Source organism: Amphichorda felina (assembly GCF_050947745.1).
Source record: "Amphichorda felina strain 45539 chromosome Unknown scaffold_2, whole genome shotgun sequence".
In the NCBI taxonomy this organism is placed as follows: domain Eukaryota; kingdom Fungi; phylum Ascomycota; class Sordariomycetes; order Hypocreales; family Bionectriaceae; genus Amphichorda; species Amphichorda felina.
The window spans coordinates 1,950,018-1,965,274 of NW_028145048.1; the positions used below are offsets into that span (position 1 = coordinate 1,950,018).

A 15,257-nucleotide genomic window follows, 5' to 3' on the forward strand; every position below is an offset into this window, starting at 1 on the left:
AACATGGGCGACGGCGGTGGTACTCGGCCGTTGTGGGATACCATGCAAGAGGGAGGAAGTTGGGTCGAGAGCGCGCTATGAACGACCGCCGCACAGGGGAGGCGGAGTTAAGGAGTTTTCACTTTGCAGCTTTTGAACTTGTCTTATGTATCGTCGAATTACAAATAGAGCGACTTCATATCTGGAATAGAGTTTGGTGCCTCGGTGTCCATACTCGTGCCCTTGTTGTACCGATGAAAAGTGTATGATTGACTATCAAACGTCAAGCATCGTGAGCTGAAAGCAATTCCAATCCTAATTTTCACATTGATTGACGCCTTGGAAAGAACTGAACCTGGAGAACCCTAAAACAACAAAAAGCCCGGCGGTTTGTCCCATCGATTATGCTTCCCAAATACACATATCCCCGAAGCCTTTATCTCTCAATCGCCACTAAGCGAAATGGCAGGCGGGGGAACATACAACTCATAATGCCTCTTCAACGCGGGTAGGTGCCTCACCTCTTGCGCTTCTTCTTGGAGCTGCCCTCGTCATCCCTCATGGCATCATCGCGATCGCGCTTCTTGGCCTTCTTCTCCAGCTCGTCCCAGTCCTCGCCCTCATCCTCGCTGTCGATCTCGGCGTCGCCATCGTCGTCATCACTGGCGTTGCTGCCGTCATAGTCCGACTCATCCTCGCTCTCCGAAGCATCATCCAATTCGTCCTCGCTGATCTCGAACGCCGACTCCTCCTCTGACTCATCTTCGCCCTCTTCGTCCGAGTCAGCCTGTAGGAAGGCCCAGCCGCCGTCAGCGAAGAAGGCATGCGTGTCCGCAGTGACGGTCTTCATAATGGTCGGCCAGTTGAGATTGAGGGGGCCCTCGCTGAAAGCAATGTCCGACGAGTCGAGGAAGTCCTTGACCTGGTCGAGGTACTCAACAGGGATGGTGTTGACATGGTACGGGGGTCGGGAGAAGTCCTTGAAGATGAAGACCATGTCAAAGTTCTTCAAGCCAAACTGGACACGTTCGAGATGGGCAATCTCAACATCTTCAATCGTGATGACCATAAAGGGGGGTTCCACAACCTGAATGAGGCAGTCCGTTGTGGGCTGGATAAAGACGTTGCTGCGGAACGGCACGCCGTAGAAGCCGAGGTCCCGGATGGGCATGTCAACCTCAACCCCATCGTTGCGGCCGGCATCAGCAATCTTCTGTGCGAAGCCCTGGAACAGTCGGTCGAGCTCAGCTCGTCTGCGCCTCTCCTCCTGCTCGGCCTCAAACTCGTCCTCGTCGCCGTACCTATACTTGCGCTTCCGGTTGCCTGTCTCATCGAACTGGATGTCTGTGGCCTCGCGGTAGAACTGAACGTCCTTCGTCTTTTTCTTGTTGCCCACAATGATGGGGTCCTTTAGGTGAATGTGGATGATAACGATCAGCTCGTGCTGGCACGGCTGGAAGAAGAGGTGTTTGATGTTGGAAAAGAGAACATCAACCCGGTGTTGGGCGTTGAGGGGCGACTGGTAACGGATACCATTCTGGTGGATCTCCACTTTGCCGGGAACCCGCTTGCCCTCGTGCGCAGGCCGAATGAAGACGTTATCCAAGACGGCCGGACGACGATCTGAAATATGTTAGCCGGGCCAAAACCAAAAGAGACTTATCTGCGTGTAACTCACTCCTGATCTCGATGAGCTTGTCCTGCTCAACCACATCCTCCATGTCCTTCTTCTCCTGTTCTTTCTTTACCGAGTCACGCTTCATGTTGGAGATCTGAGTTGCTATCTCACTGTATCTGTCCCCGTCTTCGGACCGGAAAGTCAAACTCCGAACAAAGTGCGCCGACGCATCCTCGAACGGCTGATCGTCCTTCCTCCCGACACCCTGACCAGGCGACAGGAAGTTGATGCGGAGAAAAGCAAACTCGCCCTCGTCGCTCTTGCTGGCGTTCTTGATGGTGTTGATGTGGAAAGGAACCGGCCGCCCCAAAATCGGCAGTACAACAGTGTTGTTCTTCGAGTCCACTATGATCTCGAGGTTCCTGATCTTCAGGGGGAATTGGTTGTCCCGCTTGTAGGACTCGAACTTCTTGAACTTCTTGACCTCGGCACCGTTTTTGTTGCTGGTGGATACAGCAAACCTGGCAAGGCCCTCCTTCTGCTTCTTGGCGGCGAGTTCCTTTTGATGCTCGCGCCGCTTCTGGTCTGCCTCGTCATCCACCTGGGTGGAACGCTCTGAGCGAAGTCTGGTGCTTGTGATGTTCTTGGTTGCTACCGCACCAACTCGGGAATCCCTCTTCTCCTTCTTGGGAGTCGGCTCGGCCTCTTCATCATCCTTGAAGAAGAACGAGTTTGCATCGGCGCTCGTCGGGGCCTCTGCTGTGAATACGACGGGGTCCCCCGAGGTGACTCGGATGGTGTCTGTGAGGACCAAGGCGTAGACCTTGCTGTTCTTGTCCTGGGGTTGGGGGTTCTCGATATCCTGAAACCCGGTGTTGATGATGAGCGTCATGCCGTCCTTCAGCGTTCTCTGGTTCTTGGCGTTGAGCACAAGAGTGGGATCCTTATTCTCCAACCCAACACCCCATCCCACATTCTTGAGGAAGTGTTTCTCCATCTCGGGCTTCTTGGCCTTGATTATGCCAAGCGCTTTGTTATAGACATCCTTTGCCATCATGCCGTCGCGAATGTCCTTGATGATGGAATTGTGAATCATGCAAAGGAGTTTGTAGTTGCTCTCCTGTGTCTTATTCGGGTCGACCAGATACGTGCGAGCAATGGTGGAGCAGTAGGACTTGTACCTCAAGCCCAGCGCGGCAATGATGATGCCAGGGTGCAGATTGTCGTCGTTGGACTCGCTGGCAAACCGGAGGTCGTATTTGCCACCGCTCTGGATAGCGGGACCCAAGATCCAGTCGAGCTGAGCTGGGTCAAGGTTGGCAGGCAGCTTGCCTTTGCCCGGCAGCTCAACTGATTTCCACCACTTGTTATCATCGAGCTTCTTGTCGACTCTCTCGGCTAAGGCCGAGTGCCGGACCTTCTTCTCGGCATCGAGGATATTGGACATCTCGTCGAGGAAGTACGGGGTCATCAAGGCGACGCATGCCTTGGAGGCGGCTCGCATCGCGCGGAGCTCGTGCTCGTCCTTGACTGCGAAAGCGTATGTCGAAAGAGCAGCGGAGACATCGACCTGCTCGACGTCCTTGCACTGTTCGGCGAAGACCTTCTTCCACTCGTCGACGAACGGGCCCCTCGATGTGTCCTTGGCGATGATTCCGACCTTGTTCTACGGAACGATTGTCAGCAATTAGAACTAGCAATATGGCCAGGAAGGTTGCCTCACGCCCGCCTCCTTGATTTTGTCTGTGATCTTGACAAAGAGCTTCTCGTTTTCTTGTGCGTCCTTACCACGAACAAGAACCTCGACGGGGAAGCGGCCTCCCTTGATCTGCTCAAGATGCTTGGCTAAAGAAGTGTCAGGTAGAATCGCAATGGCGGGGTGCTAGGCGTCGTACCTTTCTTGGCCGTCGTGAGAATGTACAATGTATCCACCGTGAAGAGCATCATGGTAGTCGGAAATTCGTAGCCCAGCAGCCAGAACTGAGGCGTCATCAGTATTCATCGCCGCGCAATTGTATGGGCGCCGCAAGAGTGCGAGGGGCGACCTACATGCATGGCATTGTTCTTGTGCAGCTCCGGGGCCTCCTCGACCTTGCCCATCATGACGACCATGGACGAGGCGCCGCCGAAGAGGCTGTCCTTGGAGCGGAGGTCATTCTTCCAGGCGGTGGCGAAGTGGGAGATGCGCTCTTGGAAGAGCTTGCTGTCGAGCTTGATGTCGGCCATGGTGACGTGGATGGCGCACCGGCTCAGGAGCGAAGGGGAAGGGCGGGAAGGGAGTGCGGATGGAGGTGAGCTCGGCGACGCGAAAAAGTGGTGTCGCGTAAATGGGAGCGTACACGCCGGGAGGTGTCACGTGATGTGACGCAGCAACGCGTTCGTTCGTTTCCAACGTTGGGAACTTTTTTTTTTGGTCGCTGGGGCGCCCTGCCTCACCACGCTCAACTAAGCCGAGGGCGTTCCCTTGGACCGCTAGGTGAACTGCAGGCAACACGAGGGCAGTTCTGATGGGGGATAGGAGTGACCAATATTATGTGATGAAACTCGTCAGAAGAGATGGCAGCTGTTGAGCGCGATGCGCGCTGGAGTGAGTGACGACTGAGATGGTGATGGGTATTAGTGCCCATTGACGGTCGACCTAAGAGGCAGTCTTCACTTGGTGTCATCCAAGTCTTTGATGCGGGAATACCACAGGGCGGAAGGTATCACACAAATGGCACAGACGGTACAGAGTACAAACGGCAACTCTCGCACTGCAGAGGATAGCTTCCGCGTTTCGGCTCCGGCTCTCCAAGCTCGGCAACCATGTGGAGTCCTGGAGTTGAGACCCCGCGTCGGCACTCCGTCTTCGCCTCGATGGCCCCCGGAGTGTGTCATGGAAAAGTATTTAGCCACCACGCACCTCTTCTACGCATCCCATTCCGCCTTTCTCTAGCCTCATCTCTCTTGTCCATACTAGTATACACAGTAATACACGGTATATGCCATCGCGCCGTTGCCCGCCATGAGAATCCCCTACGTCCCCAACCCTCCCCCCACCTCCACCGCCGACGAGGCTGCCATCGTCGAGCGCATCCAGGCGCGCCGTGCCCCCCGCCCCCTACAGTCCCTCGATCTCGCCCTGCTGCATTCGCCTGCTGTTGCCGACGGCTGGAACACCTACCTGGGCGCCATCCGCACCCGCACCTCCCTGCCCGACGATATCCGCGAGCTGGCCATCTCGCGCGTGGCCGTCTGCAACCGCGCCTGGTACGAGTGGAAGCACCACGCCCCGCTGGCCGTCCGCGGCGGCGTCAGCGAGGAGGCCCTTGAGGTGGTCAAACAGGAGGCCCCGCTGGAGGGCAAGGTCCACGAGGGGGGCCTGCTGAACGAGAAGCAGTGGGCCGTGCTGGTGTACACGGATGAGATGACGAGGAATGTCCAGGTCAAGGACGAGACCTTCGCCCACCTCCAGACCCTGTTCAACAACCAGGAGATCACTGAGATCACGGCTACGGTGAGTCCTCCTCGCTATCAGTGTGAACCATGAACCCACCGGCTTTCTGACAACATATCTCGTAGATTGCCTGCTACAACATGGTGAGCCGCTTTTTGGTGGCGCTGGATGGTAAGTCGTCTTTTATTAGATTCTCATCTAGACTAGTCCTAACATTCGTTCAGTCGGGGAGCGCAATGGCACCGGTCCCAATGACGTGCTTACCCATTAAGTGCGCGGTGCCGCAAGGTGGCCGGTAAAAAAAGGGGGGGGGGGGGAGGGGGTGGGTGGGTGATGTTGGGGGGAAAGTGATGTGTCGGAAATAAGAGGGTGGCCAAGATCTATTAGAACAGTGGCTTCGGGGAAGTGATGCTGGGGGGTATCCTATCTATGTGTGAAACAACGCAATGTGAAGTGACCTGATAACTCCGGGTTCATGTGTGGTGTGTGTGTGTGTGTGTGTGTGTGTGTGTGTGTGTGGTGCAGTGCTCATGGTACAATCGTCTCTCATAACCAACCCATCCCATGCCTCGTCATGAAACTCCTAACCTCATTCCCAATAGTGCCTCATAATCGTTTCGCGTTTGGTATGCTCGAATCTCGAACGCCTGCCGTAAAAGTTGGTATCTTGGACTCGTCGCGATGCGTCGTCAGCCATATGATGCCACCCCCGCCTCAGGCAGGTATCTTCTCCATGGCCATGGCCTGCTCTATCGAGGCATGACGCTGCTGCATCTTGGGGGACGTCTGCAGCTCCTCGACTACGCCGGCCCATCCCTTCCTGTGCGGCCGCCCGACATTCTCGTTGTGGCCGATGGCCTGCGTCGTGAGTCGGCGCAGAGGCGGGCGCTTGACGTGCTCGTCGTGCGATATGGTGGCGGCCTTCTTGAGGTGCGGCCTGTGCGTGGGCGTGCGCATGGCCGCGCCCATCATCTTCTCCGGGTCCCGGGGCATGGGAGGGGGCGCGGGTGGGTTCTTGTCGGCGATGGAGGTGATGATGCCCATGTAGACGACGAGGAAGCGCATGCGGAGCAGGTCGAGGCGGCGCACGCGGTCCTCGAGCTGGGCGCGGCGCGAGGCCCACAGCAGGCGGGCGCTGGTGCGCAGGGTGGTGGTGCCTTCGGCTATGACAAGGCTGTTGAGTTCCTCGCGCAGGTCGTCGCCGCCCTTTTGGATCTCGCGGAGCAGGCGGCCGAGGCGCAGCTTGTCCTCGAGGCGCTGGACCTTGGCGACGTCGCGGTCGTAGCTCTCGTTCTCCTGGATGGAGAAGTCGACCGCGTCGATGAAGGTGGTGATTTCCTTGGGGGCGGCAACGTACGCGGCCGAGTAGGTCGCGACAATCTGCGCGAGGACGATGATGGCCAGGACGAGGGCGGTCAGGACGAGGATAATGGTCCACTGGAGGAACCCAGAGTCGAAGTGGGCCATGGTGATGTGTGGGGTCGCACGAGCGTGGTGTTGAATCGAAGCTGGAGCAGAGGGGAGAGCCGTCTGGCAGGGCTACGATTCATAGTCAAAGCAAGGGCGCGGTGATGGTTATACGGGAGAGTGATTGGCGACGAGAGTGGGATGCAGTAGAGAGATGTGATGAAGGCGAAAGGAGGGACGGCAAGGACGGGAATTAGGGACGAGAAGTCACTTGGACATTTGGGGGGGGCGGGATTGTGGGATTTGCTGGGGATTCGCGCAGTTCGGTTCAAGTTGTGGCCGCCACTTTAGGTTGTTTGCCACACTGTGAAGCGCCTGGAATTGCCCCTGCAGATTGCTGCAGCTAAATGAGGCCACCCAGCCCTGCTCCCTCCCCCTCGTGTAAGTCGGGGTGTCACCGTGACATGGCGCATAGTCCCATATGGTGCTAGATATGAAGTCATGCCTATTACATGGGGCGAAGAGCAGCGGCAACGTAAGGGTATGGTGGGATATTGAGAGGGAGGGACAATTAGAGACGTCGACAGACGATGCACCAGGTTGGTGTTCTGTCTCTACGGATACCTATTAGCCAATATATCTGAATTAGGTAGGCATGAGGGAAAGGCCACCGGAAGTGATGAACATCCAAGGCCCAGGCCCATGCATTAGGACTACAGGGAGACAGTCCGTCCGTTCTTGATGCAGTTGAGCAGGCCACCAATGAACTTTGAAACTTGTTTATTAATTTGGAGCCTTAACAGACCCGACAACTGGGTAAGTAATATGCACTCTGTGACGGCGTGCTCAAGTCCCGCATTTTAAAGGCGTCAGGTTTCCAAATTGCGGCGCCTCTCCCGCTGATTTGAGCCTGTGGTGGGCTGGAGGCTCGCCAGTTGCCACCACCATCCGTCATCCACTGCATTTGGCAGTTTGACTCACGAATTGACTTCTTGCAACCCAGACTGCAGCCCGACGCCCACGTTTGTCCCGTTGGTGCCCAGCCCAGCCTGCATTCGGTGCGCTGCAGTTTACACTGGTCGCCTATTTGCGCCGTGCCACCAATCATCGACGACCTGCACCGTGCCAACTTTCGCACTTGGGCCAGACCACACCGAGAACTCAGCAGGTTCATTACCAGCCTGCCAGCCTCGACCAGGACACATTCCCCTCTCGCTCGACGCGCCGGCCCCGAAGGCGCTTATAATCACATCATGGTCGCGACGGCGACGACAGCGACGGCCTCGACGGCACCGCCGTCCCAGCCCTTCCCCCTGCCTGAGATCCTCCAGTACCCCGCCTCGACCCCGCCAACCCTCATCACCCAGGGCGCCGAAGGCCGCCTCTACAAGACCACCTACCTCACCCCGGACCTCCCCTGCGCGCTCAAGTACCGGCCCCCTAAGCCCTGGCGCCACCCGATCCTCGACGCCCGCCTCACCAAGCAGCGCATCCTCTCCGAGGCACGCATCCTCGCCCGCTGCCGCCGCGAGGGCCTGCGCGTCCCCGCCGTCTACGCCGTCGACGAGGCCGCCGGGTGGCTGATGCTCGAGTGGGTGCCCGGCGCCCCCGTGCGCGTCCGCATCAACGAGGCTCTGGGGGACCGCACCGAGGGCATCGACGCCGATGAGGCCCTTCGCGACCTGATGCGGAGGATCGGCGCCGCTGTGGGGGCCATGCACAAGATGGGTGTCGTCCACGGGGACCTGACGACGAGTAACATGATGCTGAGCCCCAAGCCGCTCAACACCGTTGACGGGGAGCCCCAGGGGCAGGAGGGGTCGCTGGACGGTGAGATCGTCATCATCGATCTGGGTCTGGCGAGCACCAGCCCGCTGCACGAGGACCGCGCCGTGGACCTGTACGTCCTGGAGAGGGCGTTTGGGAGCACGCACCCCCGGGCCGAGTGTATCTTTGACGAGTTGCTGGACGCCTACAGGACATGTTTTCCACAGGCGCCCGTTGTTCTCAAGAAGCTGGAGGATGTGCGCATGAGAGGCAGGAAACGAAGCATGCTCGGATGATAATCATGTTCAATGACCATAATAAAGAAAGATGACAATGTAAGACTAGACGCTGTATCCATAGCAATGTTTGGTGGTCCCCATCCGCGTCATGTAAAACTCCTCAGGTATGCTGCCCGCTACTGTAACCCAACGACAAGACCCTTGGTCCTTACCTAACAATTGGTATCATGATTCTCTGTAGTCTTTCACTCTGGGGGCTATCTCCGACGACGCCTTGCGTATTTACTGCTCGTCCAGCTCCGCCCCCGCAAAGTACCCCTTGTTCTCGATGACACCCCGGTCACGGACAAAGGCCACATACCGGGCCACCCACCGCGGGGTGACCTCCCCCTTCAGCCCACCCGCGGTCGGTGCATCGGGGTCCGCTAGGACGCCTGCGCCCTCCGCCCCGGGCCCGAGTAGCTCGCGCAGCGTGCCGTTGGGGAGGATGTCGATAGAGTCGGTGTGGACGTTGAGCTCGACGCCGTGCTCGTCGGCGACCTTCTTGAGCGGCGGGGGCACGTTGCAGCAGTTGTTGAGGTTGACCTGGTCGACGGCCGGGCGAATCGTCGCGCGGCGGAGGAAGGCCTCAAGCTTCTCGCTGCCAAACTCGGCCACGCCCAGGCGCTTGACGGCGCCCTGCCGGTGCAGCTCCTCGAATACGGGCCACGTCGCCAGCTCCTCCTCCAGGTTCCCCTGCTCGGCGTTATGCTTGTCCGCCTCCCACTCGCAGTTGCCCTCGAAGGAGATGCCAGGGAACGAGACGACCAGCAGATCGACCGTCTGGATGCCGAGCTCGCGGCGGACCAGCTCGAGAGCCTCGCGCGCGTAGTGGCCCCGTTCGGCCGCGGGCGTCCGCGGCAGCAGGAAGAGCTTGACGGTGATCTCGTACTGGCTCGGCTCGTCGCGCAGGCCGGCGCCGCTCCAGTCTATCCGGGGTATGAAGAGCGAGCCGTCCTGGCGCTCGGTCCAGACGTCTACCGAGGCGCGGGGTGCGGGGGAGCCGATGCCGGAGCCATTCCCGTTGGTCGTGGGCGCGTAGTCGTGCTGGGCGGCGGTGAAGTTGTCACGGAGGGAGTTGAGGAGCTCGAGGTTGGACCTGTTGGTACCGCGCTTGCGGATGATGGAGGGGCCCGCGGACATGACATTGCTGCGGGCGGGTGCGTCAGTGGGCAGGACCGGGATTGGCGCTTTTGCATGCAGAGGTGCAGACCCAGGCGCGGGGTTGAGGGAAGAGGGAAAACGTACCCCGTGGACAGGACGAGCTTGGTCATGGCGGCGACTCGCACAGCGTTAGCAGTGTAGGGAATATTGTAGGGAGGCTACTATAGGAGGGTGGAAATTTTGGCGATACCAAGATTAGCAGCATTTTTAGGTTTGCAGACGGTGGTGGTCGGCCTGGTTCGGGGTCTCATCGGGGTTGGCCGTTAGATCGCGGCTGACTAATTCAGGCTTTCTATTAGTACTGCTTATGAGTGATGACCACTGGTAATTGGTACCGCAAGGCAAGGTAGGGCAGAATCTGCCTTGGTCGAGCTGTAGGCGGGATGTCCATCGATTACTCGGGTTAGTAAGGTAGGTAGTACCAGTAGTGGGTGGCGTGATGCGTTCGTGCCTCTTGACGGCAGAATGCTGCAAGAGGTGGCCATGGATTTTGGGAACCCCTCCTTCCTGTTGACGGGGTGCCTGCATCCCGTCGCCTTGCCGGCGCTTGGGGACTTGGAATTGACGCAACATTCGCGACAACTACTAGGTACCTTCTACCTAAGTACCTGTAAAAAGGGCATAGCTGGGGCCATGCTGCTCAACATGGATCCAATACTGTTCTGAGAAGACTTTAATTGCTCAACTATAGAGCTAGAGATCTGAATCAACGGTGTACGTCGTAGATGGACATGTGCTTGGGGCATTGTGCGAAATACGACTAGGTACCTACCCCATCCACGGGGCGCTGTATAACCCCCACAGGACCAGTGGTCACAGTGGGCGGTCGAGGGGACGGCCAGTGGGGGGCAGCCACTGTTGCCATTTGCCAGCCTAGAGCCTAGAAGGGGCCCCTGGGGCATGAGCTGCGGCTCGTCACCAACCCAAACAAAATTGCGAGGTGTCAACCATTTGCTCTGCGCACTAACCCACGCCTCCTCCTTGCAACTTGTCGACAGCACCTCAGATGCCAGGGTGATGTCGAGCTCTTCATCATGGCAATCCAGTACGGCGCCATCACCGCCCCTGACGGTTGCCGACCACTGATGTTGTTCTGTCCAGATATCTGATTCTCCTCTCCCGCCAGGGCAAGGTGGTGCGTACCACGACACCTCAGCCGACCAACGCGGGATACCAGAGCTAACCGATACATCACAGCGCCTGGCCAAGTGGTTCACCACACTGTCCCCCAAGGATAAGGCCAAGATTGTCAAGGACGTCTCGCAGCTGGTTCTTGCACGCCGAACGCGCATGTGCAACTTCATCGAGTACAAGGGTGAGTATTTTATCTGCAGACCTCTGGGTGGACTCCCTGAAGGTGACCTCTGAGATTAACCACGTCTCTCTCTGGCAGATACCAAGATTGTCTATCGACGATATGCCTCACTATTCTTCATCGCCGGCTGCTCATCCGAAGACAATGAGCTGATCACCCTCGAAATCATCCACCGATACGTCGAGCAGATGGACAAGTACTACGGCAACGTGTGCGAGCTAGACATCATCTTCTCCTTCACCAAGGCCTACTACATCCTCGACGAGCTGCTTTTGGCCGGTGAGCTCCAGGAGAGTAGCAAGAAGAATGTACTGCGCTGTATAGGGCAGCAGGACTCCCTGGAGGACATGGAGGTGAGCACAGGCAATTTCTCCATCTTTTAACCCTGTCCCCTGTATGTATTTCGTCGCTTGGCAACTGACGCGAGGTGCACGGAAGGTTGAGGACGAGGTGACGAAGCTCATGTAGAGCCCTCCTTGTATGCCTGAATGTATACCGATCCCACGACTTCTCCGCTGCATGAGCGCGAATCGAACCGCGGCCGAATCAACACTTGCTTTGTAGGCTTGCGGATGTCTAGGCAGGGCAAAGTGCGGAAGAGCAAGAGCGAGAGCAATAAACCAGTGTTAACGCGACACTTTGACAGGAATCGGATGAGGTGATCAGTCGCTTCAAGGACATGGGCATGATCTGATGCATGGAGAATCAATCAGGTAAAGGAGCAGCATGGCTTTCCGACGAGAGAGAAAATCCATGTTGCTCTGGCACAAACGGCGACGGGCGTCCGGTGTTTTGGGAATGCAGCCCACGAGGCTCTGTCTATAGATCTTGAAGGTGGACAACCACCCTCTTTCATATCAAGATTACTCTTACAAGATTTTGCAAGACAAGCAAATGCTTGGAGCTATTGCAATGATGCTCTGAGTCAAGACTCGGAGGTCGGCGCATTATGCCCGTGTGCACACTAACATGCCCCATAGCCGACACCGAACCGAACCGATGACGAGAGGGGGCGATGATGAGCGCTACGGCCATCTTGCAGCTATCGCAGCACTCTGGCCCAGGACAAGGGACATGTGTGCAGTCGGCGTGGACTGCCATTTGACATCAGCAGACCCAGCAGCCTCAGGAGGTGGAAAAGGGGCCACGTATCGGCCAATCCGAGGCTCAGTATACCGCATGCGCACTGTCGAGCCTCCGTGGCGTGAGCAAACGGGTGGCACTGGGCAGTCGGCGGGTTCCCAGGCTCCAAAGTTCCAAGGTTCCCACTGACGCCAGCTTGACCGATGCGGCGCTCCCCAAGGACCCTCGCCAACAATCCAGCCAGCACCGACACATGGCATCACATCACTGTCCCAGGTGCAGCGCCACGCAAGAACCAAGGCCAAACCTTGGATGGCTTTTCGGATCCCGACCCGCTCCTCCCCATTCCATCAGGCCCCCCCCCCCCTACTGTTCAGTGCAGGACTCACTGCAGCACCGCCCACGCCAATCCGCCATCACAGGGCCCCCCCACTCCCCCCGGAACGAGGAAAGGCAGCGATCGCCCATAACCTCTGCTCCTCCCCGTCGTGTTACCTCGTGATACTTGGTTCCCTCCCCTTTACCTTATCACCGCCCAGCACCTATCAGACCCATATCACTGCAATGCCAATCGCGCTTTGTACCTGCTAGACTGCACGTCTAGCACTCATTCATATCTCCATAGCCAACCTGGGGTCTCGAACTGCTATCCTTATCTCTACGATCCAATGCGCCTACAAGACAAACGCAGCCACCAATCTATCCAAGACGACACCAGCATCACGGCGCATCATCTGTGCCTCATCGCGCCCTGAACGGCCCTTACGATACCATTACCTTCGGGTTCTGTGCCTTGCGCCTCAGTGCATCGACCCGCATCGCGTCCCGCGGCCATCCGACACTATCGCATCCGACCTCGCAATCAGTCCACCGCTGACGCAATCCACCGCTCGCGCCCCAACACGCAACACCATACAACGCCACACAACATCAACATCTCCCTCTCATCTGATACCGACAGCCCAAAAAGATGAAGGTAGGCTCTCCACCGCGTCCATCATCTCACCGGGCTGTTTCCTGGACGGCCGCTAACCCACCCTGCCCAGTACCTACCAGTGCAGGACTTTGAGGCGGTGACGGCCGCGCTCAACTTTAACACCCCCGATTGCAACGTGACGGGAGGATGCGATCTCTACACGACCAAATCGACTGGCTCGGACAAGAAGCTCTACAAAAACATTGACAAGGATCTCAGCTCCCAGCATGCGGCGCTGCTCAAACTGGGCGCCAGTCTCTCACCGCCAGAACGTGAGCAAATGCTGGCTACGTCCCCCAGTATGCAACTCTTCTCGCACTCGAGCCCGTTCGGCCCCCTATCAGAGTTATCAAGTCGACGTACCTTTGCATACCTCATCGCGACCCTGAATGCCTCGCATCCGCATTATGACTTCTCCAACGTTCTCCGGCCTGGCGACTTCAAGCGCGAGAGGAACCTGCGTCGTGTCATGGTGAACCTGGATTCCATTCTCCAGAATGTCCGACCCGGCTTCGAGGCAAAGTCATTCGACTCATCTCTTGGGAGCGATGCCAACTCCGTCTGGGGCCCCCAATGCTGGTCCTTGATTGATAAGGAGATGCGCCTTAATGAGTGCACAATATTCAGCTACCACCCCGACGTGGACCCCTTTGAGGAGGACGAGAGCGCCATCTGGGCCGCGCATTACTTCTTCTTCAACCGCTCACTCAAGCGCGTCGCCTATCTTTACGTCCGGGTCGTGCCCGTCATTTCGTCGACGAGCCCGAGTCTTCGTCCCGCCAGTCTGGCCCACCCCCGCACTGCAGCGCAGGACCCTGCCGGTGCGAAGCGAGCCAACTACTGGCTCGGCAACCGCGATGCGACGCTCGTCCCACCGTATGAGGACGACGAGGATGGCCCACAGGATGATGGGCTGTACTGGAATCGCGGGGAGGACGGTGATCTCGTCATGTTCTCCGATGACGAAGCCATAGACGATAGCTTCGAGGATGATGACGATGACATGCTAGACAAGCGCCAGAGGCTGATGAGCGAGGACATTGCGGGCCGCATGGAGCTCTAACTCGTCTGCCCCTCGCCAACAAGGCCTCACCAACAGGCCACTTTACTGATCTTTGCCCCGACAACTGGCCATTTTGGGCCCGTTATTTTCAACACAGCAGAAGCTGAGGACATCCCCTACTTCAACAACAACGATGAGCATATTTTTTTTTCCGCTCCTCTTGCTTACACGCTCCAAACCATTTTCTCTTTTGCTATCTGGTTTTCTCCTCTTTTGTTTTATATTTGGGACTATTGCACAAGCGCGGCGCTAGAGTTCCTGGTTTCTGGTCGGTGAGAGCGGCTGGGAACTGCGTCGCTGGAGTTCAAGGAACCATGTTGCATTTCTTCTTCTTCTTCATTTTTTTAATCTTCATGTATCATGTGTGTATCTTGCTTACTCTTGGATTGCCTTGGGAGAGGGAGAGTCGTGCTGGGATGGGATCACGTCTAGAGGGAATGGGATGGGATGGGATAGGTATGGGACGGAGTAGCTTCCTTCGAGCACGTCTCTGTGATGATACTCCTACGAGTAGGCGCTATGGGTCATATTTTGGAATGCAATAAATTTACAGGTTCAAACTCGTCGAGAGGCGTCTTTTGACGCGGCCGGCCAGCTTCATGACATCTCCTCTTGCTGTGCAGTCTTATCCATGTCTGAATTTGTAGTATTTGTCGTGTTCGGCCCCGTTTGCGAACAACCCAAGGCTGCCGCATTACTACTAGTAGTACTTGAAGAGACCATGTACTCCGTATAGCATGGTCCATACCCCCCTTTTTTGCATACACCCAACACCAGGTGACGGAAGGTCCCTGATAACAGATGCCAGTCTCAAACGGCGTCGAGACCTAGGTAAAACGCTGGCATATCATATACATGTGCAGAACCAAGACTCTGAGCCTCGTCCGAGGCAACTTAAAAATAGAAATAAAAAAAGCAACAGAAAAAAAACAAAACAAAACAGGCTGGATGATGTGTAAAAATGGGGACCCCGTTTACTCTGTCGGCCCCCGTTCCAGCTTTTGCGCACCTCGCTAGATTTCAGTAAAAGAAAAGAAACAAACGCCTCAACGTGCCTTGATTTCCTGTTTCCCTAGTTGCTTTTCCCCGCTCAAGGATATAGAAGACCGTGATATGTACCGTTAAATAATTGACCGAAAGAAGAAGAGGAAGGGATTTGGGCAGGATCGTA

General features: G+C 57.0%; 7 protein-coding genes across 7 annotated transcripts; 4 read left to right on the top strand and 3 right to left on the bottom strand.

Moving 5' to 3' along the window:
• Nucleotides 1–496: 496 nt before the first annotated feature.
• On the bottom strand, nucleotides 497–3,823 carry SPT16 (chromatin-remodeling protein SPT16; the record flags this gene model as incomplete). Its single annotated transcript, XM_083191646.1, has 5 exons — nucleotides 497–1,602; nucleotides 1,658–3,263; nucleotides 3,321–3,442; nucleotides 3,493–3,577; nucleotides 3,647–3,823. 5 exons carry the CDS (start codon nucleotides 3,821–3,823, stop codon nucleotides 497–499), a joined length of 3,096 nt encoding a protein of 1,031 aa, XP_083052860.1.
• Nucleotides 3,824–4,601: 778 nt separating this feature from the next.
• Nucleotides 4,602–5,304, top strand: ACO1O0_002170 (AhpD-like protein; the record flags this gene model as incomplete). The annotated part of the gene is made up of 3 exons (XM_083191647.1): nucleotides 4,602–5,093; nucleotides 5,159–5,204; nucleotides 5,258–5,304. 3 exons carry the CDS (start codon nucleotides 4,602–4,604, stop codon nucleotides 5,302–5,304), a joined length of 585 nt encoding a protein of 194 aa, XP_083052861.1.
• A 443-nt stretch (nucleotides 5,305–5,747) lies between these two features.
• ACO1O0_002171 (uncharacterized protein) lies at nucleotides 5,748–6,500 on the bottom strand (the record flags this gene model as incomplete). Its single annotated transcript, XM_083191648.1, has 1 exon — nucleotides 5,748–6,500. One exon carries the CDS (start codon nucleotides 6,498–6,500, stop codon nucleotides 5,748–5,750), a length of 753 nt encoding a protein of 250 aa, XP_083052862.1.
• Nucleotides 6,501–7,693: 1,193 nt separating this feature from the next.
• BUD32 (serine/threonine protein kinase BUD32) lies at nucleotides 7,694–8,503 on the top strand (the record flags this gene model as incomplete). Its single annotated transcript, XM_083191649.1, has 1 exon — nucleotides 7,694–8,503. One exon carries the CDS (start codon nucleotides 7,694–7,696, stop codon nucleotides 8,501–8,503), a length of 810 nt encoding a protein of 269 aa, XP_083052863.1.
• Nucleotides 8,504–8,728: 225 nt separating this feature from the next.
• Nucleotides 8,729–9,759, bottom strand: ACO1O0_002173 (uncharacterized protein; the record flags this gene model as incomplete). The annotated part of the gene is made up of 2 exons (XM_083191650.1): nucleotides 8,729–9,635; nucleotides 9,734–9,759. The coding sequence occupies 2 exons, from the start codon at nucleotides 9,757–9,759 to the stop codon at nucleotides 8,729–8,731; spliced, it is 933 nt and encodes a 310-aa protein (XP_083052864.1).
• Nucleotides 9,760–10,683: 924 nt separating this feature from the next.
• Nucleotides 10,684–11,658, top strand: VAS2 (clathrin adaptor complex small chain-domain-containing protein; the record flags this gene model as incomplete). Its single annotated transcript, XM_083191651.1, has 5 exons — nucleotides 10,684–10,694; nucleotides 10,751–10,784; nucleotides 10,847–10,964; nucleotides 11,043–11,317; nucleotides 11,611–11,658. The coding sequence occupies 5 exons, from the start codon at nucleotides 10,684–10,686 to the stop codon at nucleotides 11,656–11,658; spliced, it is 486 nt and encodes a 161-aa protein (XP_083052865.1).
• Nucleotides 11,659–13,017: 1,359 nt separating this feature from the next.
• Nucleotides 13,018–14,086, top strand: MAF1 (RNA polymerase III-inhibiting protein MAF1; the record flags this gene model as incomplete). The annotated part of the gene is made up of 2 exons (XM_083191652.1): nucleotides 13,018–13,023; nucleotides 13,094–14,086. 2 exons carry the CDS (start codon nucleotides 13,018–13,020, stop codon nucleotides 14,084–14,086), a joined length of 999 nt encoding a protein of 332 aa, XP_083052866.1.
• Nucleotides 14,087–15,257: the final 1,171 nt, after the last annotated feature.